General features: G+C 42.3%; 1 protein-coding gene across 2 annotated transcripts in view; it reads right to left on the bottom strand.

The window, feature by feature from the left end:
* Positions 1-9,643: 9,643 nt before the first annotated feature.
* Positions 9,644-26,564, bottom strand: part of sh3bp2 (SH3-domain binding protein 2) — a 28,309-nt gene continuing 11,388 nt past the window's right edge. For both annotated transcript variants that reach the window (XM_079449153.1, XM_079449152.1), the window contains exons 6-13: positions 21,733-21,818; positions 20,618-20,689; positions 19,703-20,231; positions 19,354-19,456; positions 14,285-14,340; positions 13,414-13,492; positions 11,489-11,548; positions 9,644-11,410 (exon numbers count right to left, since the gene is read on the bottom strand). In XM_079449153.1, the coding sequence (XP_079305279.1) occupies positions 11,255-11,410; positions 11,489-11,548; positions 13,414-13,492; positions 14,285-14,340; positions 19,354-19,456; positions 19,703-20,231; positions 20,618-20,689; positions 21,733-21,818 (1,141 nt within the window). In that variant the 3' untranslated portion in view covers positions 9,644-11,254. The remainder of the gene's footprint in view (positions 11,411-11,488; positions 11,549-13,413; positions 13,493-14,284; positions 14,341-19,353; positions 19,457-19,702; positions 20,232-20,617; positions 20,690-21,732; positions 21,819-26,564) is intronic.

Below are 26,564 nucleotides of genomic sequence, written 5' to 3'. Positions count from 1 at the left end.
ACCTTAAAGTCACTGACACTGGCCTTTGGAACAGAAGTGGAAACTTCATCCTCTTACCTGAACCCACTCCAACAGGTTTACGCCCCTCTCATCATTTATGCTCTGTAAGAGACGTCTTGCTACATCTCAATGTGGCACGCAAAAACGTTTATTTATTCTGCTCCTCTCTTTTGGAATGAAAGGCCAGCCTCCACCTGAGCTGCGCAGTCCATAACAACATTCAAGAATCAACTGAAAACATGAACTTGAAAGACGCCCATAACCATATGGTGGCATTTTGAGTGCACAATTAAGTGACTAGATGTTTGATTAATTGTATCCCATTGTGATCAATTTTGTGCTCTAGAAGTAATTTAATCATTGTTTTCATAGGTAGTAATGGTGATGATAGGGCACAAAACATAGACCAAACATAAAGTATATGAGATGACATTTTGGTCAAAATAGCAGCATTGCGGAAAAGACCATTCGTAGAGTTCATCAATCTTTCCTGGACTTGAATAGCACTTGCTTCTACATGAGCGAGGTCATTCTGGATCAAATTAATCGTCATCTGATCTCCTCAGGGCTGCCGAAACTAGGTCTCCTGAGCGGCCTGCACCTTCCAGGCCACCAGAGCTCCCGGCATCCAAGGCCCCTATCATCCCTGGTGCCAGGAGTACCGTCCTGGAGGCTTCCCATTCCATCCTGTGCTGTGTTCCCTACCCCAGCCTCTAGGATGCCCACCCCCCCTCCACCAGTTGTTACGGTATAGGCGTGAGGATGCACCTCCTGGAGAGGGTGGTTTTTGTCTTCAGTATTCCTTAGCCTGTGTTCATAATTTGTTAGTTAGCTCCTCACCTGTTTCCTCCCTTGATTATTTCTCCATGTATTTAAACCCTGGGTGTTCCTTAATTCCTGTGGATTATATCTCCTTGATTTAAGTTAAATTATGTTGGTCAATTATTTACATCCTCAGAACGAGCCCGTTCTGTTACATGGATATAGTAAATGGGGCAGAACGTTCATTTTTATCAAAGCAACCCTCCCCAACCATGACAGAGGTAGAGCAATCCACCTGTTCAAATCATCACAGATTTTCTTGAGCAATGGAGTGAAATTTGCTTTATACAATTTACTCAAAACTAAGAGTGGGGGCTATTTTGTTGCCCAAGTAAATTATTTGATCTATGACTGTTGGTAACGACCGCAGCCACAGGACCATTCCATTTAATAAAATGTTCCCCAAGGCCAAGCTTCTCCAAGGTGTAAAATAAATAAGAAAAATACTCAGGCGGCCCTCCAGCCGGTTACGCGGCCGGCACCCAGCCCTGCCTTCTGTTTGGCATCCTGTCCGGTTCTGCCGTGACATGCCAGCCGGCGGCCAAGCCTGCCCCAGTAAAGTCCCCTCCGACTCTGCGCTTTAGAGTGTCCCCCCAGACTGTGACTCCCCAACCTACCCCTCACCCATTTGGACTTCCCCCCTCTGTACTCTTTTGTCCCTCCCTCCCATGTTTGTTGTTTTTATTATTCCAACCCTTTTGTATTGTATTCTTGTCTGCCTCTGCCTTTATTTACCATGTTTTGTTGGATGTTGTCTGTTTCCCAGTCAGTCTTGGTAGAATCATGACAGAGCCACGTGCTTTGTGTGGAGAGAAACATATTATTGTCAGCCACGACATAATATGTGTTCTCTCCGGCCCATCTTGTTCTCTCGATAGCTTCCCTTTAGTGTTTCATTCCCTAAACCTGTCCCTTGTTAATTTCCCTTTGTTAGTTCCCCTATATTATGCCCTTCTGTCCTGTGTTCAATTGTTTTATTCCAGTGTTCGATTGCTGTTGTGTCATATTGCTCACGGTCTGGAAAACGTTGTGTCTTATTTCCCGGCTGTAAATCACCCCAGTCTAGTCTAGTGTAGCTTTGTCAAGTGTAGTTTAGTCTAGTGTTAGTAAGTCTACGTTCATGTTTGCTTGTCTTATTATCCCTTGTGTTTATTGTTTTCCCCCCTTGTGGGTCTTTGTTTTGTGTTCTGTGTTAAATAAATCTATTTTGTCAACCCCTTCACCACGGCCTGCACTTGGGTTCTCTCCGTGTCCAAATCCTGACAATAGGTGCATTAAGAAGTTCCCTCTGTTAATCTGAGACAGTCAAAAATTACTCCATGTGACTATATTTTTGAGGTATATAACTAGAATGATACAGGCATTAATAAAATTGACTGAAAGGCTGAGAGTCAAAAGGCTGCACTCCTTTATTGTCTACAATAGAAAGGATAAATTGTGACATAGATTTAGCCTTCGTGAGGTGAGCTAGATATTTACATGGCTTATTGCCCCATTCGTACAACTTTTGCTTCGAGTACATAATATTTGATCTAAGCTTTTGTGTTATCTTAAATTTATTTTTGTAAATTCTGGATCATATATGCAAGGCTCAATCACACTGTAAGCCATAATTAACGTCGGCTTTCTTCTGAAAAATCGAACAGCTGTATCTCTGTAAATATTTGAAAACTAAACACTTTTCAGAGATATGAAGAACACTATACTACTTTACAGGAACTCAAGATTAACATAAAATTAGCAGAACCATATTATGTAATCTCTCCTTTAAATTTACAGCTGGATAAATAAATGTATTCTAAACTACAATACTTTAAAATATACTTAAATGCAGAGGTAAAGAAATAATTTTATTTCTTGTTAGGCCTGGGCAAAAGTAAGTGGGCATTTAGGGTCTTTCACTTGCCCAAGTGTTCTATATAACTAAAAACAAACCAACAGACTAAATACATCCAACAGTTGTCACAAGGGAAGGGTTCAAAACAGAAGAGCACACCACAGAATTCTGGGAAAGAGTGGTTAATGAGATGCCATCGAAGTGAAAACAAGGTGCTGGAAAAGCAGGTAAGCCAAACGGGCGTTAAACAGAAGGTAATGCCCAAAAACAGGTAAGTAATCCTCAGAGGGCTGGTATCGACAAGGAGTTAACAGCAATGCTCGACACTGTGAAAAACATGAGGGGAAACTTTAATAGTCCAAACAAATGACGTGCAGGTTGTAACGTCTTTCAAAGTTTGAAGTCTGCCCAGATAAAGAATAGAAGACACAGTACAACCGGGTGAACGGGTGAAGCGGTGAGGGAGCGCTGGTGCAGTGGGCGTTGAGCTGAGGTTGACTGCTCCAGTGGACCCTAAAGGACGACGAGGGTGCAATAAGATCCATAGAAGGGAAGGAAGGAGGCGGGAACCGGCGGACATTCAAACAATAAAACTTTAATAAAACAAACAATAAACAAGGAAATAAAGACATAAAACATACACACAAACTTAACACAATGTCCAGGCCCGGTGCTCTCTCGTCAACAGTCCTGCCGGTCGTCCTTTTAAGCTCCCGATCTCCTCCGTAAGATATGTGGGAACGGGGCGCACACAGCTGATTGCACTTATCACCCACGTCACCGGTCCCGCCTCACGGCTCTCGTCCCGCCTTCCTCACCACAGAGGGTTACTGAGGGGCTCAAGTAGTGACACTTGGAAGGAAGGTGAGATCAGGCAATGAGCAAGTAGTTGGAGCAGGTTAGTAACTGGGTTAATCTGGCGGATGATCGTAAATGGGCCTATGTATCCGGGACTCAGCTTCCAGCAAGGTTGTCGCAGACGCAGGTCTCGGGTGGACATCCATACTCGCTGTCCCAGTTGATAAAAGAGGAGTAGAGGGGCAGCGAGCATCGGCGTAGATCTTCTATCTGCGAACAGTATGCTGTAGATGTTGGTGGGCTGAGTCCCAGACCCTCTTGCTCTCCCGGAACCAGTGCTTGAAAGCTGGCTCTGATGAGGTGTGTCCGAACCAGGGGAATAGGGGGGTTGGAAACCGAGTATGCAAAGAAATGGGGTCAGTCCTGTGGAGGTTTGCCGTAGGGAGTTCTGTACATACTCGGCTCATGGCTGAAATCTGTGCCAGTTGTGTTGATGGGAGAGGCAGTATGATCTCAGGTAGCTCCCGATATCCTGGATCTTTTGGTCAGCCTGGCCATTTGCCTGGGAATATTAGTTGGAGGTAAGAGTGACAGTGACATTCAGTAAGGTTCTGGATCAGAGGTTTCAGGTTCAGGGCTGTTCTAACGGGAAAGCCCATCTGCTTTGCTATTCTGGGACCCCGGACAGCACGTAACAGTGAAGTCAAACCGGGAAAAGAACAACACCCACAGGGCCTGTCTGCAATTTAGTTTCTTGGCATCCCTGAGGTATTCTAAGTTCCAGGGGTCAGTGATGACTGTGAATGGGGTTTTGGCTCCTAGCCAGTGTCACCATTCTTGCATGGCCAACTTGATAGCCAGGAGTTCTTTGGTCCTGATGTCATAGTTTAACTCTGCCGGGGATAGCTTATGGGAGAAGAAGGCTGAAGGATGTAGCCGAGGTTGGGTCCCCTGCTACTTTGATTAACCATCTCAGTGAAGGGGTCTGTAGTTCCAAAACAGGTAAGTAATACACAGCCAATGTTCAAAATCAACATAATTCCACAGATCATCCAATTGTGTCTCAAAAACAGGTAATTCCAAATACAGGCAAGTAATCCTCAGAGTGCTGGAATCGACAAGAAGTTAACAACAATACTCGACACTGCGAAAAGCATGAGGGGAAACTTAAATAGTCCAAACACATGACGTGCAGGTACGGGATAATTAAAGATGGCGGGGAGTGCAAGGATTTCTGGGAAATGTTTTTGATCAAAAGTCTGGTGAAAGTAAACAGATGAAGCGGTGAGAGAGAGCTGATACAGGGGTTGTGGTCGGCGGAGGAGCTGAGGTTGTTACAACAGTCAACACGATCAGCTGAAGTATTCAGGCCATTATCATTATAATTTATCATTTTAAACTCAATGAACAATTGCAATCACAGCTTCTTCATAATGGTCCTCAAGGATCACTAGCAGAATTTGTGGACTATGTGCTGTTGTTGAGCAGTTTCTCCATCACCGTAGGGGAAGCAGAGGAGGACGTTACCCCTATAAATTTTTTGGGGAGCAGTAGGGAGCACTGCCAGAGACCTAGCTCTCCGGGCGACCGAAGTGACGGAACACACACTGGATCTGACGATGTCAACTCTTGTGGTCCAAGAGAGACACCTTTGGTGTGCGATCCGGTTTGAAAGGCGAGATCGTTCCCATGCTTCGGCCCGAGGTTGCCAACCTTCTGGAGAAGGGGCCAATCGAGCCTGTCCCTCTGGCCAAGGTGTCTTGGGGTAGCATCCCCTACTTCATCATCCCTCAGTAAGGTGGGGGGCTGCGCCCCATCCTGCGATGTTGACAAAGAAGCGCATCCTGGAGTCCGTCCCACACCAGGTTTGGTTCATGGTTATCGACCCGAAGGACGCATACATCCTGTCTCTATTCTCCCCTGGCAGACAGTTTCTTCGGTTTGCCCTCAGGGGTCTAGCATCCTAGTAAAGCCTCCCCACCTTCGGTCCACACCCTGCTCCCCTTGCCTTTATCATAGAAAACGTACCCCTGAGACAATCAGGGAATTGGGTCTCCTTATGAACATTACTGACTTTTCTCACATTCGTGAAGCTACAGACCCTGATGGTTGGTGCCTTAACCTCAACTGTCATATCCGTCTAGGATAAAACAGTTCCAATAAAGAAGGTTATTAAAAACACAGATATGCCCTGGGTGACTGTTCAAATTAAAGATCTTTGGAAGAAGTCAAATTGCAGTGTACCTCCTCTGAGTATTGGACAAGTCAAAGCTAGATTTTGTAAAGTGAATGCAATAAAGGCTGCTGGTCCTGACTGCATTCTTTCCTGGGTGCTGAAGACTTTTTATGTAGAGTTGGCACCGGTGTTATGTTATATCTTCAATACGTGCATCCAACATGACATTTTTCCACAACAATGGAAGAAGGCTATAGTAAAAGCTGTTCCCAAAAAAGCAAAGCCTAGTTTTACAGTAGATTATTGGCAGATCTCATTACCAAACTGTGAACCATCAAAACGAAATATATAAACAAATATATTTGACTTTTATATGGTCAGTTCTTGAGTATGCATGCCCAGTATGGGGTGGAGGTCTCTCTGGGGAGTTAGAGAATTCAAAAGCGATGCTGTCATATCATAGGCATTCCAATTTCAACTTTTCCAACATTGAGTAATAGGCGTGATGAAGCCACCATGTGTACTCTTACTAAAATACTTCATCACCGCTGCATTGTTTTTTCCCTCGGGTCCCAACACCTACCTATTCTCTACGGCAGGACAAGACATTTGCTGTATCCACGAGTAAGACTAAATTACATGAACTCTCCTTTATTCCCCCTGCTCTAAAACTGTTGTATAAATAACTCACAGGTGTCTGACAAACAGTCTCCAGAAGCAGAGTTGGTGACCACTGATTAACATGATCTTCAACATCATTAAACATGTATGCATTGGCATATGCATCTTCTCAACAATCTCTGACTTTTATTAGGAAAACCAATGAACATTTAAAAGACATCCCCAATAACACCATGATAAGTCAACACCATGTACTCATCAGTGACTACAAACCCAAACACTCCACCCCCATTGCCACAGATGCCGTCTTCCTGAACGAGCTTAATGACTTTTATGCTCACTTTGAGAGAGACAATAAGGAAACAGCTACCAAGCTCACACCCTCTGCTGACCACCCAATCATCACACTGAACTCCACTGATGTTCACACTGCACTAAGCCGGATCAACGCGCGCAAGGCTGCTGGCCCAGACGGCATCCCTGGTCGTGTACTCAAAGCATGTGCGGAGCAGCTCGCTGGGGTCTTCACGGACATCTTCAACCTGTCCCTCGCCCAAGCAGTGCTTCCAGCATGTCTTAAATCCACCTCCATTGTGCCCATTCCAAAACATTCGAACCCGACGTGCCTTAACGACTACCACCCTGTAGCACTCACACCCATTGTTATGAAGTGCTTTGAGCGGCTGGTCCTGGCACACCTAAAGGTCTCCCTACCACCCACACTGGACCCATACCAATTTGCCTATCGCAACAATAGGAGCACAGATGATGCAGTGTCCATGGCGCTGCACTCCGTGCTCACACATCTGGACAATAAGGACACTTACGCACGCATGTTGTTTGTAGACTTAAGCTCTGCTTTCAATACCGTCATCCCTCCCAAGCTAATCGTCAAACTTGGAAACCTAGGCATTAACAACTCTACCTGCAATTGGATTATGGACTTCCTGACGAACAGGCCTCAGCTTGTTAGGATAGGCCACATCTGCTCCACCACCGCCACCCTCAACACTGGTGTACCACAGGGCTGCGTACTGAGCCCCTTTCTCTACTCCCTTTTCACACTCGACTGCAGGCCTGTGAACGGATCTAACTCCTTCATCAAGTTTGCAGACGATACAACAGTGATTGGTCTCATCAGCAACAACGATGAGACTGCATACAGGGAGGAGGTCCGGCACCTGGCCACATGGTGCTCAGACAACAACCTGCTCCTTAACACCTCCAAGACAAAGGAGATCATCGTGGACTTCAGGAAGGCGAAAAGAGGCACACACAACCCCATCCACATTAATGGGATTGCTGTTGAACGTGTTTCCAGTTTTAAGTTCCTGGGGACTCATATCTCGGAGGACCTAACCTGGACCACCAACACCTCATGCCTGGTCAAGAAGGCTCAACAGCGTCTCTTCTTTCTGAGGACACTGAAGAAGAACCAACTGTCTTCAACTATCCTGGTGAACTTCTATCGCTGCACGATAAAGAGCATCCTGACCAACTGTGTCACAGTCTGGTACGGGATCTGTTCTGTTGCTGAGCGCAAGGCACTGCAGCGGGTGGTGAAAACAGCCCAGCGCATCACAGGGACTACACTTTCTCACATTGAGGACATCCAGAAGAAACGCTGTCTGCGTCGAGCTCGCAGCATTCTCAAGGACTCCTCTCACCCTGCTCATAGACTCTCCTGCCTCTCCTGCGCTTCCGGTTCCTCCAGACAAGAACCAGCAGACTAAGAAACAGCTTTTTTCCCAGAGCTGTTTCATTATTGAACTCTGGCCCCTACTGATTCCTCTACCTCTCTTACCTTGAACTCCAAGCTGCTATAACATTGTTTAGATTGCACTACAGGGCTGCATGCATGACTGAACTATACACACCAGTACTTCATGTTATCTGCTCTACTGGACTGTTTACACACGCACAGCATCATTTGCACTCTATACTGCTCACTTGCACATCTGAAATATGCTCATTTGCACTAATGGACCACTTTCATAACTGCACTTACTTATCTACTGCACTGTAACTCTATTAACTGCATCTACTCATCTATTGCACTGTAACCTCAATAACTGCATTAACTCATTTTCTGGACTGCAACCTATTATTAACTCTTTTACTGCACCGTAACTTTAATAACTGCATGATCTCATCCACTGCACTGTTACTTCAACAACTGCATTAACTCACCTATTGCATTGCACCTTTAACAGCTAATGTCAATAATCTATGCACACTTAAATCACTTGCACTATTGTTTAGTCTAAATTATTATCTGCTCATATCCACCTCTACATTAATGTTCATAGTGTTAATGCTCATAGTATATAGTCATCTGTATATATTGTTCATAGTACATACCTACTGTCATATTTTCATAGAACATACCTACTGTAAAATATTTTCATAACTGTATAATATTTTCTCAATATTGTATTCTGTATTTATTCTATCTGTATATCCTGCACTTGCTAATTGCACTTCTGGTTAGACCTAAACTACATTTTGTTACACTGTACTTGTAAATGTGTAATGACAATAAAGTTGAATCTAATCTAATCTAAGAACATTCACCACACTGTCATCAAGTAAGCTCCTCACCTCCTATGTTTGGGAAAAATATGGCTTCCTGTTTGCGGCCAGCCCCTTTCACTAGAAAGCTCCAAAGAAAAGCTAAGACAAAAAGAATCATTAGCAAACAACATAATTTGTCTCATTACTATTTTCTTTTCCTTTTACAAAGATCCAAAACCTTCAGTCAAACTGGAATGTGCACCCTCCATGTGACTGAAAAAATGAAAAGAAACAATAAATAAAGTTATCTTGTACAAGGCATTGTGGAGTAATTCATTAGCTGACATGATACATACACTCACTATGTCACACCTTGCAACAATACCATGTATCTTAATACTATATATTTTCTCTGATTTTCCCCTAGTATTATTATATTACCATATAGTCTCTTTAATTTTGCCCCATATATTCCCCTAGTATTATTTTTCTTAAACATTTTATTATGATGTATGTAAAGCTGCTTTGCAACAATGACAATTGTGAAAACCGTTACATAAATAAAATAAAATTGAATTGGACTAGCCCATCTTAGACTGGGACTACATGTGACAAAGTGAGTATTAGGTTATTACAAAAAAATTCCAAGAGCATCCCATCAAATAATTATTTATATTCATACATAATGCAGAGAAGACAAAGACTGTGTAGAAGTTCTACCTCCTAACACAAAGACATGCAATATAAAATCCAACATCTGGAAGAAGATGCAAGTAACTGCCATACTGAAGACAGTGACACATGTTGTTTCAACAGTATTTAATTGTATGATTCCTCTCCCTTGTGTGCTGTGAATAATTATAGGAAATTTGAGGAAAAGTACAAAATAAAAACTTTATTGACATTAGTCTATATACATTTGACATCAAACATCATATAAATTATAGGGCAAAATAGTTAATGATAATACTGTCTTTGACATACATCTGTGTTCAATTTTAACAAGGATTTTTCATTTATAGTGATTAATAAAGTGATATAATATGACAACATGACAGAGAATCAGTGGTAATACCATTTCATCACCGGCAGATCAGTGTTAACAGAGCTCAGGTCATGCAGTTAACCTGGCAGTTATCCTGTCCCTGACCCGTTTTTGTTTCCTAAAATAATTAGCCATTGTAACTGAGTTAAATTTATATAGTGCTTTTTCAGAGCTCAAAGCGCTTTACAAATCATAACATAAATACAACTAAAACAGAAAAGTACAAAAATATATACAATATACATATAAAACATCACAAACAATCACGGTGCCAGATTCAAAACATTGTCCAACATAAGAAATATGAAATTTAAATATCTATTACTATCTGTTATTAACTACACAATGCTCTTGATATGTTTCATTAGATGCACTCATGTACACATACAGTTTGTGTACAGACTTCATATAAGTAGAATTCAAATTACAATATAAAGCTTCCTGAATATTTATAAGATTTACAAAGTGCATGAAGACCTCAATCTGATCTCCATATTTATGACGTAATAATATTGAGACCACATTCATAATACTGGACATCTCGTTTCACTAATATTTTCAATCGATCAATACATAACCAGTGACTGTTATTTATTCAGCTTTTTCATTAGATACCCATTCGTATGTTATTAATACTTATAACCAGTGCTTGAAGTGGGCCAGTACCCCTGGTTGGTGCCGAGAAATGCACCCCTGCCAGATTATATTGATTCTCTATATATTTTCATCTTTAACGTACATTCACATCTGGAAAGGCAATCGAAATCGGGCATGGGACCTCTGAACTCTCAGATCGATCAACCCCGACCTCAGAAGACAGAACTTTACTGTCGGCAGGAGGAAACTGATTCAGTTTTAATGATGACTGTGTAGTGAGATGTGAGAAGGCAAACATAACAAAGTTAACGGTTTTCCAATAAAAAAAGATAAATGGCAAGATTTCAACGATGCAAAAAAACATAATTTTTGGGAATTCTGCTGTTTGAAATGACTTACCATCTGTTTGACTTAACATGCCTAGAAACATAATATTGTATAAACTTATCTGTAAACAGATAAGTTCATAGCATCTAAGGCATCAGATATGACTGTGTGTTTATGTTGTATTAAATTAACAGAAGAATTCAATAAACTGCAGAACTATTGAATAAACTGCAGAACTACTACTCACAGGTAATGAAATGACTATTTTGAGGTCAAATTTGTATTAAACATAAAAAGTTGTTTGGCAAATAGTTCCTTTAGTGAATAAACATGTTGTACCAGCAATATCTCCAAATACAGTTGTTACTTGTAGTGACATTCTGCATATGTCAACGTGCACATGAGAGTACCGGAACTTTTTTCCTGAGAGCAGTACAGACAGTACAGAGCAAACCACAACCTGAAGCATGAAGTCCACAATGCTTGTTGTTGTTTCAGCTCAGGTAAAAGGATGATGTCACCTCGGTGGTTTGTATCCATAAGGTATTTGTAAGCACAAAGAATTGTTGGGCAAAGAGTTGTTGCTACTGGGCAGTGCATAAATGTAGTAGTGCTCGACCAGAGCAGCTAAGGTTGAAAATGTTACATCTGTTTCCAGGTACACCTTCTGGCCCTACAAATGTAAAAGTGTGATAAATGATAGAAAACAAAAACAATGTAAAGATTTAGTGTGTGTCGATGCTATACTGACCTCCTCAAAGAGCCTGTAGTTTCTGGCTTTGTTTAAGCTCATGTCCCATACAACCAGCACCTGTATCAAAGATTAAACATGTAAACATATTGCACAATACCCTATCATACATTTTATAATTGTCTTTGCCTTCTTCAGGGCCGGGTATAGTTGACTTTCCGCATCCGTCTTCATGACAGGCAAACGCATCTGCATTGCTTCCAAAGCATACTCCACCGCATATAAGCGCGGTCTGGACATGTCCAACACATATCACCTAGTGGACTCGGCTGACTCAACATTTTCTCGCGCATGCACTGTTGTTTGCGTTCAGACGTCTTCAGACCTTTCTGATGATGAAAATTATGTTGTGGACGGACGGACTATACTGTACTTTCACCTTTAAGGATTTATAAAAGGAATAAAAAGTAAACATTTATTTGGGGAAAACAAAAAACTATATGGCCCTGATTTATCTATTTGTATAACATGATGTCCTTTTTCAGTAACTTGTCTATTTATGTGATGACCTGTTTTTTTTAAAGATGATAACAGACTTTATACAACTTTAACAAAATTTAAAAAATATTGTGTTTTTTCAAAAACTAAGCGTGAACAACTTTTACAAGTGTTCCACAAAAAACACAATAAAGATCTCGAAATACCCTGAAATATGGCCCATTTTAAATTAAATGTACAGCCCTGCTTGTGAAGGGTCTCAGTTTAGTTCTAATCCCAAAGACGTTTGCTCTGTCCAAATTCTCCTACTTATCCTATGTACTAAAAGTATGAACTTTTTGTACACTTTTTGTGGGTGTGTAGCAAGAGTGTACAAAGGAAGTGACTGTTGTTGAAGTTAAAGATCAGTAATATGTACTACTTACATTTACATTTATTCATTTGGCAGACGCTTTTAAGCGACTTACAAGTATATTTTTTATACAGTGGCAAATAACTGCAGAGCAATCAGGGGTAAGGTGCCTTGCTCAAGGGCCCTTCAGTCATGACCTGCTGGCACTGAGATTAGAACCGGCAACCTTCTGATCACAAGCCCAACACACTAACCATTAGGCCAAATAAAGTTGTTTAAATAAAGTTTTGTTTTTTATCTCACGTCTGCCTGCGCTTGGGTTCTGTCCGTAAACCGTGACAATACGTAGAGTAGACAGAGTTTTGTGACGCTACACTGCATATAACTGATACATCACTAAATTAACAAATGTAAGTATACAGTAAACATTACATACTAAATAATAAATTAATAAATACTTTAATGAAGAGAAGAGCTGTATTTTGATGTGTGTGACAGTTATTGGTCACAATGTTGTCTAGGCAACAATGGCCACTTCCTGTTAGTATGTGTGTGCAATCTATTTTGCCATACACTCAAAAGTACCTACTATTCCAACACAAAAATAGTACCTACAATTAGGGCTGGTATAAGTAGGTGAATTGGTAGGCAGGGATTGACTATTTTAATGTCTGTAAATGTTGACAGTTGGTAGCGTTATGCACTGGACTCACAATACCATACCCACATCCATGTGATCAGACCCTGTGACTTAACACTGGAAACTAACTTCCCTAAATCAGGAAATTGTTGAATATAGTCTGTATTTTTGTTTATTTACGCACACAATTTATACTCGTCGTATAATATAATTAAAACGGAACCACTGGAGTGACATGGATTATTTCAACAATGTCTTTACTTTCAGCACTTTGAAGTTTGGTTGCGTGTAAATAATAAATGTATTATTATTATGGAAAGACAAATTATTATGATTTAATGTGTTCAGGTCAGCAATAAATTAAAAAACAAATCAGAATTTTCAAAGTTCCTTATATTTTTCTTATATGTTCAGCATTTTCCAGATTATGCAACGTGTATGAAAACTTTTGACCACAACTGCACATCCTAATTAAGGCAAGACGGATTTCTGTACCTGTGATGTCTTCCCTGTTCCTGATTTTCGGATGCAGTAAAGACCGTTCTGAACAGAGCTGTATGTCTCTTTAAATAATCTGTGGTCAGAGAGTCAACACATTATTACAAATTTTTCTGTATTAATTATACAATATGTAAAATGTATATATTGCTGATGTGCATTTACAACTTTTTTACTGTAGAGGGCAGTCATACAAAAACATTGCATGTTACTGTGATGGTTGTGAAAACAATGCTAGAAATGTATACTAACAAAACAACATGACACAAATTTTGAGGGTTAAGGCCCTACAAAAATGCACCAAAAGCTTCAACCCCATATTCTTTCTTTGCTGGTAGTAATATATATATATATATATATATATATATATATATATATATATATATATATATATACACATTTTTCAAAGTTTAACACTCACCACACACCAAGGTTATTTTAGTTTAAATATTGACCTAAAAATTATTGGAAAGACTTAAAGGAAAAAATTTAAATAATTACTGAATAAGTTTAAAGCACTTAATAAGTTTAAAGCACTAAAATTATAATAATAAACAAAAACTAAAATAAAACTGAAATAAAAATTAAACAATTTTATATAGCAACATAAAACATTTTTATGCAAACTTTAACTTTAAGTAAAGTTAAAATAAAACTAAAAGCTAATTAAAAGGTAAAAGCTCATTTTTAGCAGTTATGAAATATATTGTATTTCTAATCCTTAAAACAACATACCATTTAAAATTACATTAAAGTGTATAACATAAGCTACATAGTCACTTCAAGAATCTTCCTGTGGTAAAACATTTATTATTTAAAAAAAATTTATTTAGCCTAAGCTAAATCTATGCAAAAATCTTGTGTTTACCTCTCAACATCATTCGTTTCTGTCGTGTCCACAAAAACAGAGGACGGTAGTTGCACCTGCAGAGAAATTTTTTTTTATAAATGTGTAATGTTCACTAAACGTCAACATTTTGTGTGGGTTGTCATGTTTTAACCAAACTGCAGTAGAAATAACATCTCCATAAATGTAGCAATGGCAAAACAAAATGGCTAATTTGAGAAATGAATCCCACACAATCTATTTCGATTCATTGGGGAAGTGAGTCATGTTTTTCCACCATGGCAGCTGTGCAACTGACATTTTAAACCCCAACTCTTTCACAATATGTTATCTGCTCTTCCATGGATTCACCACCAGATGTCGCCTAGTCACCATAAGGACTCTCATACATATGTCACCAGGACTTCATTTCCCATAACCCTTTGCACACACCCACAGCCAATTACACACACATTTATGCTTCATGCTTAATTCTTTTTGTGTTGAGACTTTGTTTTCTAAAATATTCAGTGTCTGAGGTTTTCATTGACCATAGGCGGGGCATGCATGAATATTCATGAGCTTCCTGTTACGTGTTGAAGTGCCACTGAAAATATTAGAGTACACTTTTCAGATTGAACAGAAACTGATTTTTAAATTATGCTTACGTTTGGGCATAACACAATTAAGTCAATGATTAAAGTCATTGCTTTGCCAAAGATGTGGTGACAGAATTACGTTTCAGTTAAATGAGCCAGCAAGTATGTTTGTTGTGCATTGCTGTTTACTTTGACAGGCTATTAATAGCTAGTATAAATGTATGTTTAGTTGCATAATAAAGATCCAGATGTGTTGGTTGGCAATTTAATATTGTAATTAAAATGGCTGAAATAATCCACCACATAATAACTGGCACATTCACAATACATGTTAAAGATTAAAGGAACTATGCTGCATATTTTGCAGCCATGAATGAAATACAGACAGCAACCATTTTAGTGTTAAAGTTTTATACACAAATATGTATGTGAAATAGAACATGATATACTGGCTAATATGTAGGATTTCAACTGACATATACTGTAACGTTTTGTGATTATTCTGTGCTGCATTGCCTCAGGATTATTATGTAGGCTATAGATAACTTGAATTCCAAATGTTACATACAACTCCCATACAGGACAACTAACCTTCACATTTAAATTTTCAGTCAAAACTGTGACCCAGTTCTGTGAAAATGTATTCTTAATATCTTATTGACCGGGTAATGCCATTTTTAAATTGACATCATAGTCAAATTAATGATTGAAATAAAACTGCGATGCGTATTTTGAGACCTAAGCCTTTTTCACAGACTGGGTCACACAAATGGCACTTAGATTTTTTACTATTAAAATTAATAAACAAATATTTTTAGTATTTTTAAAGAGACCAAGCTAATTTTTAAACAATCTCTTTAAAACATACACTTTAATATCTATTTGATACCGTGATTAGATGGGGAGAAACCAGTGTTGCACAATCACCTATGTAATCTGATGTGGAACAAATCAGTAAACGAGGTATTAAAACAAGGTAACATATCATAAGACCCTTCAAAGCCATGCTCTAGTAGTTAGTGTGTTTAACTTAATGCTGCTATTATAGCGACCTCTTATTGCACACATTAACTTTGTACCTTTGGGTTCCAAAATAAATATTTACTAGCCAGTCAAAACAGCACACTCGTCTCACTAGCATAAGGTCTAAACACAGCTCAAAGATAGCGGCGCCCACATTTACGTCAAAAATAAGGTGTATTGTTTACACTTATCGCTCTGTCCAGTGATAGCAGCTTTACGGAGCCAGTGCATATTATAATAGTTTAGTCTTGTTTCCTGTGTCTAGATTCTAGCCTTAGTACTTTGGATCATCCCTTTGTCTTCGGACCCTGTTTGCTCCCGCCTGGATTTTTGCTTGTGTACCTGGATACTAGGGCTGTCACAATTATTGAAAAATCGTCTCATCGCAATTATTTCTGATAACCACAATTATTGTGAATCCTCAGAAAACAAGGGTGCACCATCCTTGATCTTGATTCAATGTTACATTCAAATGACATTTCTCCATCATTTCATTTGTATTAGTTTTGTATTTTTTTGTTGATTTGTTTTGTTTCCAGACTTGCTAAATCTACAAAGCAAGGCCCTCATGTCTAGTTTTAGTTTCTCAAAGTGTGGGGGGGGGCCACTGGTGGGGAATAGAGAGATGACAAGTGGGGCGCTACAAATGGGTGGACATTTTGTCATTTTTTGACAAATCTCTATTAATTACTTTATTATTGACCATACACTCAAAACAAAACAATGATATTTAAAGGTAAGCCTTACATTTATCTGCACCAGCAGAGAAAACCAAGACAAGTTTATTACCCTTTTTTTTGGCTATCGGGGACAGGTGGGGCTCGGACCCCTTCCCTACCTCCAAAGTGGGGAATGGAAGAAAAAGTTTGAGAAACACTGCTCTACAGTAAAAAATACTAGTTATTTACAAACTTTTCACATTTTAAAAGTATATATTTTCTTCATTGAATAAATTAATTGTCATTAATAGTTATATTGTCAAAGCCAGACAATATTTTTGCCATAATCGCAATGATTTAAGAGACAATTAATTATTAGCCAAATTTCATAATCTTGACTGCCCTACTGTATACTTTTCTGTTCTTGTTTGCCGGTGTTAGACCCTAGCCTGTATAACATCTGTACCGTCTTTGTTGACCACGCCCCCGCACCAGAGCCATCCAACCGATACATCCGTTCTCAATCAACAGACTTTTAACTCCAGGACTACACCTCCCATCATGCACTGCACTCCTCTGATATCCTTGATCACCCTGCACCTGACACCCATTATAATCCACCCGAATCCCATCCCAAGGACTCTATATATACTCAGCCTTTTGTCATGTTAGTTGTCCAGTAAAGTTGTGTTCTGCCTTAGTTTATGCACGGCGCTCTTATTTTGCACCAGCCTGTTCTGTGGATGTTGTTTGTGGGTTTCTGGTTTCTGTAATTCCTGTGGATTCATATTTATTTACTTCGTTCCTGTGGATGTTTGCTCAATTTGCTTGGACTCATTAAAACGCACCCTGTTTACTTCAATTCTCTGTGTGGCATGGATACTTCTCAGACGAACTGTTACAGCCTGTTTGTGGAATGCTGTTTGTCTTGCTTATTATATATAGGGATGAACAATTATAAATTATTTTTGGTAAGATTATAGTCTGAGGAATAATCAAGGTTGCATGATTATGACGATTATTATGCATACGTTCATTTCTACATTTTAACTGGCCTTGACAAAAATTTAACAAAATGTAATAACTAAATAATATTGTCTAGTTATTAGTTTTTTTACCTATATGCAATCTTAATAAAAAAGCTATTTTTAAACTATTAGCTCTCTCTTAACTCTAATCATAATAGTAAATTAGTAATACAATTAGAACAAATTATCAAATTATGAGCAATAGCCCGAATAAATGTAATAAAGCAAACGCACAAATAAAATTAACTGTGCTTTTTAGGTTTTTCAGGTTGGTTTAACTGTGGTTATTAGGTACAGAAACTGAATTAAGGAGTCAAATGTAAAATACTTCATAGTTTAATGAAATATACATCAAACCATATTGAAGTTAAAGATCCATCAGGAGTGAGTCTTGTTTTTGTTGTTTAATAAGCATAAAAACTTTATTTATTATGCTACTGTTTAAGAGCTAGCGCGCATGGATCACATGTTTTCTCAATGTAATAAAGAGTCTATTCGCAAAATAATAAAATAAAAATAAGTTAAATTGGTTCAACTTGCATCAGGAGTAGACTTTGAATTTGAGCTTGTACTGAATGGATTGTGAGCTGTCGACGCAACGCTTCTTGTCCTGTGTTTGACTCTGTTAATCGCTCTGTTTGTTTACGTTGCTATGAAACCCCAACTTTCACCTCTACAGCCTTAATTGTGAATGTACGTGTAAGATTGGCTGTTTGGTCTCTCTGCCATAGTTAATCTGCCAATATGTGTGTCGTGGCCTCCTTGTCTCTGATAAGCACGACTCTTTAAGCTAGTGTTTCATTTTGTGCAAGGTGCAATTGTATCAGTTCCGTGCAACAGAAACACGAGGTGGAACGAAGCTTTTACGATTAATTAACCTCACAGTTAATAGTGAAACTCGGTAATCGCTGCATCCCTACTCGTTTGCCATTATATTGACCCATGCCTGATTTGACCATGTCTTATGTTAAATATAGCCTGCAAATGGATCCGCATGCCTCCAATACAGTTTTCACCGTGACACTAACCTTTGTGAATGAACATCACACTTCAAACCACAACCCATGCTGTATTAGCGAGCTCAAAAGGTCTCACAGAATTGATGGAAGCATCAACCATTTCTTTCTTTGGTAAAGGAAGCTGGTTTCCCTCATGTATACATAGGTGTCCTAACAAAATTACTACGGATAATACACTACGTCTCACAGATAGAAAATGTCAAAATAGCAAAAATTTTATTTTCGTTTTTAACAAATTTGTAAATTAGTGTTAAGTACTATAGGCCCCGTTTCACAGACAAGGCTTGGTATAAGCAAGGACTATTTCTTAGTTACATTTAGTCATTTAGCAGATGCTTTTTTATCCAAAGCGACTTAAATTAGTAATACCTGGAATACCATGTAACATTTGTACCTTCCTTGTTTCCTTGCCTAGCCCTGCCCTTTGCCAACCTGATCTTATTTGTCTGATGTTGCGTTGTGTCCTTAGTTAGTTTCTTACTGTCCCCCTTGTGGGAAGTGTTTTTGTTTACAGTTTTGTATTTTAGTTTAGTTTAGTTTAATGTTTTCCCCCATCGCTGCCTGCACTTTGGTTCTTCTCCACCTCGTTCATGACATATTAAATACACAAACATTTATTTTAGAGAAATGTTTTGTCTGCAACACGTCAATGCTATGAATCTTTAAAGTGCTACTTTGTTCTCTTGTGCATAATGTATTCTTACATTTGAACTGAGATTTTTCTGGTTATTTAATAAATGTCATCTAAGCGTCCTGAGTTCAGCAGATGGCAAGTATGCTTACATTTTCATAGTCATCATCATCAGAATCCTCACTGATTTTTTGGGGCACACACTTTTTCTCTTCTAAAGAGGAACGAAAACTTTGTCCATCTGGAGATGCTCTTCTGAAATAAAATGTACAAATATATTTTTTCAGATGCTGATGACATAAAAATTAGCAAATGTATGTTCTACCAAAAATAATTTACTTCAATCATAGAATGTGCCTGGTGTTTCTAGGTTATAAAGGAACTGAGCCAGACTGGAATTTAACATTTCAAATGCGATAAAAGTATTAATTTGCTGTGTAAACAGTTTGTTCAAATTCAATTCAAACTTATAGCAAATACAGAAGTTCTGAAGACACTTACTGGAGCAAAGGTCTACTGGGTTTAGGTTTGATTGGTAATGGAGGCTTTGGTATCCGGGCCAACTGAGTTTTGTTACCCAGAGGAGAAGATAGATGAGGTGACAGATGAGGCTTGTTCTCTGCTGTGGACTTGCTCCCCAAGTGGTGGCTGGAGCTGGAAGTGGGTGGTTTATTTCCAGTGTTTAGGATCACTTTCTGTAAGTTCTCAACAATAGGTAAAGCAGTATTTCCGACGAGAGACCTATATGACTTTTTCTCACAAATAGGTTTTGTGGCAAACGAGCCTGGCGGGGGCAGTAATAGGGCCATGGGACCACCAGGACCTCTGTTTGGTGTGTGCATGACTGGTTTCTTTAAATGTGGAGCGTATGGTAGAGGTGGAGGTGGACCCTTGTTTGTAGGTATGCAGGAAGGAGGTTTTTTAAATGACGGAGGAAGTGGAGGTGGTTGTCCTTTCATTTGGCGGTTCTCTCTAGACAGGTGAGGAACTGGGGGTGGAGGGTAAGGGGGGGGTGGAACCATAGGACGACCTGTAAAAAACAACAATAATTTTTACGCTGTGTTCAATCTAAAACTGTTGTGTTAAAAACAACACAATCTGTATTGAAACACATCTCTGTGTCTTCTCACATTTGGTGTCACTTTAATCAGCCTTGTGTTGGTCCCTTTTAATTATTTAACACACAATCAAATGTCACAAAATAACACACTGTCTTAAAATGACACATCATGTATTAAAATTTCATAGTTATTATAATATATTATCAACACATCCGTTTTGAGAATGTAGGTATTTGCTAGGTTAAATATTGTCTGTCAGTATAAATACTAGACTAAATTTACTAAAAGCAAAAATGCTGTGTGCAAAATGCTTCACACAAACAAGCCAAGAAATTAAAAATAATTAAACAGTGACCTGGTGGAACTGGTGGTTCATCTTGTTTGTGGTTGTCCTCTTCATCACTGTCTTCATCTTGTGTCATATAATCTAAATCAATTAATTTAGAATTGATGTTTACAAAAATTAAAATACATTTTACGTACTAAAATTCCAATTATACGCACGCATGCACACACACAAACAAACATATAGTATAAGGGATGCACAGTATTATTAGCACGCAAATATTATCTGCCAATATTGGCTTAAAATTAAATATCGACCTGATATTGCTGATTTGGTGAAGACCGTGTTGATTATGCTGAAGACGTGTTGATTGTGTGCAGCTGTTCTTCTGACATACAAGTGTACACATGGGAAGGCCTGGAAAGTAAATTCTGGAGCCATTTTCACTGTTACTAATATATAGCTATATCTTATGTCCTTGCAAACACACCTGTAAATGCTGGAGCCATTTCCACTGATACTAATATATAGCTATATCTTATATTTTACATTTAGTCATTAAGCAGACGCTTTTATCCAAAGCAACTTACAGATGAGGAAACATTGGAAGCAATTATAACAACATAGGCACAAAATACATATGTGCATCAAAACTAGTCCATAATATCCTGGAAAATAGGGCTGTCACGATTATTAAACAATCGTCTCAACGTGGTGGTTTCAGATCATCACAATTATTGCATATCTCTATAGAAGGCTTCAACATAATCAACATGGTCTTCACCAAATCAGCAATATCAGGCCGATATTTAATTTATAAACCAATATTGGCAGATAATATTTCTGTGCCAATAATTTTGTGCATCCCTTATATATATATGTGTGTGTGTGTGTCATGCAGTAAACCCCCTTTACAAACTTCATGTAATTATGTAAAATGTTTAAATGTAACAAGTTTTGCAGATATATACAGTGCATATGGCAAAAATATAACAGAGACCATTTTTTTCCAAAAAAAGAGATGCACCTTTCATACATAGGCCTAAAGTATATTGATATTGGATCGGCTAATTACCTTTTTTAAACAAATAAATATTGGCAAAAAAATTAGATTTTGCACCACTAAATATAATAAATGTAATTATAAATTATAAAAGAATACCTGCTTCTAATCATTTATCTACCTGCTTCAGGGTTATCATCAAAATTACTGATTTCCACAGCTTCTTCCAATGGACCATAGACACTCTCTGCATCCAAGTCATCACTACTACAATACAAGGAATTTATGAAAAGATTTATGCAAAGTGCTTTGTAACAGCAGCAGATAAAGAATAACAGGCAATTAATCTAAAGAAAAAAGGATGTTGTTACTGCCAGAGTGTGTGCAATTCCTGAGAAAACCAAGGTAAACTTGAAGATTTAAAAACACAAGCCGTTTTCACAGACAAGGCTTGAAGCTAGTCCATGACTAAAATGTAAGTTTGAGCTGTCTTAACTTTGGAGTGGAGTGGGCCCTCACTGCAAGCGGGCACGGGCGATCTTGGGAATGGTATGCCACCGTGATGGCATCCACAATCTAGTGCAATCTCTGTTTGGAGACAGCCCCCCCCCCCGGGTGCTGTCCTCCGTAACAGTCAAAGAGCTGCTTGGAGCTTCTTAGTCTCCGTGTGCGGTCCAGATAGAGGCGCAGCGCGCGTACTGGACACAACACACTAGAGGTTGGGTCTTCCTCCTCTGAGGGGAGCGCCTGCAGGTTCACCACCTGGTCCCGGAAGGGAGTGGTGGGAACCTTGGGCACGTAACCGGGGCGGGGTCTCAAGACAACGTGAGAATCACCGGCCCCGAACTCTAGGCACCCTTGGGACACGGAAAATGCCTGTAGGTCCCCCACCCTCTTGATGGAGGCGAGGGTCGTCAGGAGTGCAGCTTTAATCGACAGATGAGGGAGACTGGCAACTCCTAGGGGCTCAAACGGGGCCGTACCAAGGCCCTGTAGGACCACGTTAAGGCCCCAAGAGGGTACAGAGCGCGGTCGAGGTGTATTCACCCTTCTCGCGCCCTTGAGGAACCTGGTGACCAAGTTGTGCTGACCGAGAGACTTACCCTCCACGAGATCGTGATGTGCAGCAATGGCAGCAACATACACTCTCAGAGTGGAAGGGGAGAGATTACTCTCAAGTCTCTGCTGTAAAAAGGCCAGCACCGACCCGATCAGGCAATTCCGCGGGTTCTCCTCCCGGGGAGAACACCAGGATGAGAAGAGGCGCCACTTATAGGCGTACAACCGCCTAGTGGCAGGGGCTCTAGCCTGCAGAACAGTCTCCCGGAACGCTACCGACAAGCCCCTTAGGGTCTCTTCGTCCCGTCCAGGGGCCAGGCATGGAGATTCCAGAGGCCCGGGTTGGGGTGCTAAACCGTGCCCTTCCCCTGCGACAACAGGTCCTTCGTCAGGGGAATGGGCCAGATCCGAGAGCCAGGTCTGGTTGGGCCAGTATGGCGCCACTAGCAGAACCTGATGCCCCTCTTTCCTGACCTTGCACAGGACCTGCAAGCTGTGTGCTATGGCATCCGTGCCGAGGGGACCCTCGGTCAGGGAGTACCAGAGCGTGCAATGGGTGGAGTACGGGCAGGCAAACAGGTCCACCTGTGCTTGACCGAACCGCACCCATATGAGCTGGACTGCGCGGGGATGGAGCCGCCACTCTCCGCGGGGAGTGCCTTGACGAGAGAGCGCATCGGCTGTCTGGTTCAGGTAGCCCGGGAGAAACGTGGCCCGCAGGGACTTGGTCACCTGCTGACTCCAGAGGAGGAGGCGTCGGGCGAGTTGCGACAACTGTCGTGAGTGTATGCCGCCCTGGTGATTGATGTACGCCACGGTAGTCGTGCTGTCCGACCGGACTAGCACGTGTTTGTCCTGCACGAGGGGCTGGAGCCTCCTCAGTGCCAGATGGACTGCTAGCAACTCTAGGCAGTTGATATGCCACCGCAGTCGGGGACCCGTCCAGTGACCCGATACTGCGTGCCCGTTGCACACCACACCCCACCCTTACAGGGAGGCGTCTGTCGTTGCCACGACACGCCTCGAAACCTGTCCAAGTGGAACCCCCGCTCAGAGAAAGGTCAAGTCTGACCAGGGTAAGAGAGTGCGAAGGCACTGCGGCGTTACCGTAATCCGCCTGGTGCCGGCGTGACACGCCGTCCAGGGAACCCGACTCTGTAGCCAGTGCTGAAGCGGCCGCATGTGCATCAACCCGAGAGGGATTACCCCCGTTGAGGACGCCATGTGCCCCAGGAGACTCTGAAAGTTCTTCAGCAGCGTCGAGGGATTCTGACTGATCAACCTCAGACAGCGCAGCACTGACTGTGCACGCTCGTTGGTGAGACGCGCTGACATACGGACAGAGTCTAGTTCCATACCGAGGTAAGAGGTGCTCTGCGCGGGGGAGAGCTTGCTCTTCTCCTGGTTGACCCGGAGGCCTAGACGGTCTAGGTGCCGAAGCACAAGGTCCCTGTGCGTGCACAACACATCTCGCGAGTGTGCCAAGATAAGCCAGTCGTCGAGATAGTTTAGCACTCGCACGCCTTGCTCCCTGACAGGAGCTAAGGCAGCCTCCACTAGTTTGGAAAAAACCCGTGGAGACAGGGCCAGACCGAATGGCAGGACCCTGTACTGATACGCCCTTCCCTCGAACGCGGACCGTAGGAACGGCCGGTGTCGGGAAGAATAGAGACGTAAAAGTACGCGTCCTTCAGGTCGATTGCCACGAACCAATCCTGGTGACGTACCGAGCCCAGGATGCGCCTCTGCGTCAGCATTCTGAACGGCAGCTTGTGCAGGTGCTTGTTCAGGCAACGCAGATCCAAAATGGGCCGCAGCCCCCCGCCCTTTTTGGGCACGATGAAGTACGGGCTGAAAAACCCGGACGACATCTCGGTTATAGGGACGGGTTCGACCGCACCCTTCGCCAGAAGGGCGGCGACCTCCTGCCGAAGTACGGAAGCATTCTCTCCTTGCACCGAGGTGTACAGAATGCCCCGAAACTTTGGGGGGCGTCTGGCGAACTGGATCGAGTAACCGAGACGGACTGTCCTCTCTATCCAGTGTGAGGGGCTGGTGCGCTGCCAAGCGCCCAAGAACCGCGACAACAGGGCCAGAGGGACAATCTGCTTCACCGTGCCGGGGGAGGCTGGTTCGGTGGCTGACAGTGCGGTCACCTCGCACAGGGGGGACCCCCGGGAGGCTGACGGCTCTGTATGTTTACCTGCTTCAGGCGGCCTGACGCAACGTCCAGGGGAGATTGCGGTCGGCGGCCCGATCCGTCCAAGACACCGTCTGGACGAGAGTGCTGTGGAGGAAAACACAGGGGAATCATCTCTCTTTGTGAGTATGTGGGTGACGGGCCCTGAAAAGGGCCCGGACTTGATGGAGACGCGGCAGGCAGCGTCCTTCCCCGATCCAGCGTTGGAAAGGCCGGGATCGGACCCAATGAAACTTCCCCCAGGTTCGTCCCGTCAGGGCCGCTTAGCAGAACTCTTGGCGGACTGCTGACGGGGGACAGATGCCTTCTTCCGCGGGGCTCGACGTCTCTAGTGGGTCGTCCTATGGGAGGGTCCTGGAACCGGAGGTGCCACCGCGGAAGGGCGGGGCTGCTGGGAAGAAGACTGGCCACGTCGCGGACTGGCCACACCTGGAGGACCGCCATAGCATGGAGAGCAGAAGCGGCTTGTCCAGCAGCACTGTAAGCCCTCGACACGAGTGTCGAAGAGAGCTTACATGCTCTGGACGGGAGTCTAGGTCGACCCCTCCAAGTGGCAGCTGTCTGCGGGCACAAGTGGCCCACGACTGCACACTCCACCCGGGGAACGTCAACGTAGCCTCTAGCCGCTCCTCCATCCAGGGAAGCCACAGCCGCCGAACCCTCCTGCCTGATACGCGCTGAAAAGGGCGCATTCCAGGACTTGGAGAGCTCTTCATGCACCTCCGGGAAGAATGGCACCGGGGCGGGGCGCGGTTTTTGGCCACGCCCCGATCCCAGAAACCATGCATCCAGCCGCGACCGTTTCAGGGAGGGTGGAGCCACAAACTGCAACCTGATGCACGCGGCTGCCCGAGAGAGCATAGCCGACATCTCAGTGTCAGTCTCCTCCGGCACTCGACTGGCTGACGACAGGAGATCAGAGGAGTCTTCCGCATCAGATGCCAGCAGGCAGCTGTCCGATGCAGCAACAGAAATGGAGTCATCATCCCTATATGAAGTCTTTCCACTATGAGACGGCCGTCTGCCGCTCGTAGGGGAGGAACCAGGTGAGCGTGCAGGGGTATGGATGGTCCGCGAGCATGCAGCTGACGGAGCGACATCCATAGGAGTCCCCGAATCACCCCCGCCACTCGCCAAAGCGATTAAGCGCGCCGAAACAGCGGCTGAAGATGCCTGGGAAGCAGACGGGGTGGTGGCAGCGCTCTAAAAGAACGTAGCCAACCGTGACCGCAACACCCTGATTGCCATGTCAGCACACACGGGACATGCAGAATCAGTGAAACCTGCCTCAGCATGGTGGAGCCCCAAGCAAGTGACGCAGGTATCATGGCCGTCAGACTCCGGGATGAGTCTGTCGCATCCGAGGACACAGCTACGAGACATCCTCGTAGCCGGAGGGACTTACCTCTTAAGGTCTGTAGCCTTCTGCTGAAACGCCCAGGGGAAGTCCACCGAAAGGAGAAGTCCGCTGCTCCGCGTCGTAAATCCAGCAGGTTAAAATCAGTCTCGAAGTCGAGTATCGCGTGTAGCATGTAGCAACACACAGGTTCCGAAGAACAAAGGATAAGTGAATGACCGCCGCCATCTTCCTTTATACCCGTATGTACGGGGCGGAGACTGGCATGCGCGTGCCATTCGCCAAGCCCATTGGCGTTTTATAATTAATTATCTCGGAGAAGGTAGGTTCTCAAGATCAAACCCCAGTCAGTCTCTCACAACGTCGAGAGACCGACTGAAGGGGAACTGTGTTTTCA

Source organism: Barbatula barbatula, assembly GCF_947034865.1.
Source record: "Barbatula barbatula genome assembly, chromosome: 24".
Lineage (NCBI taxonomy): Eukaryota > Metazoa > Chordata > Actinopteri > Cypriniformes > Nemacheilidae > Barbatula > Barbatula barbatula.
Note: the sequence above shows the minus strand (reverse complement) of the source record. Positions and strands in the feature narration are given on the sequence as shown.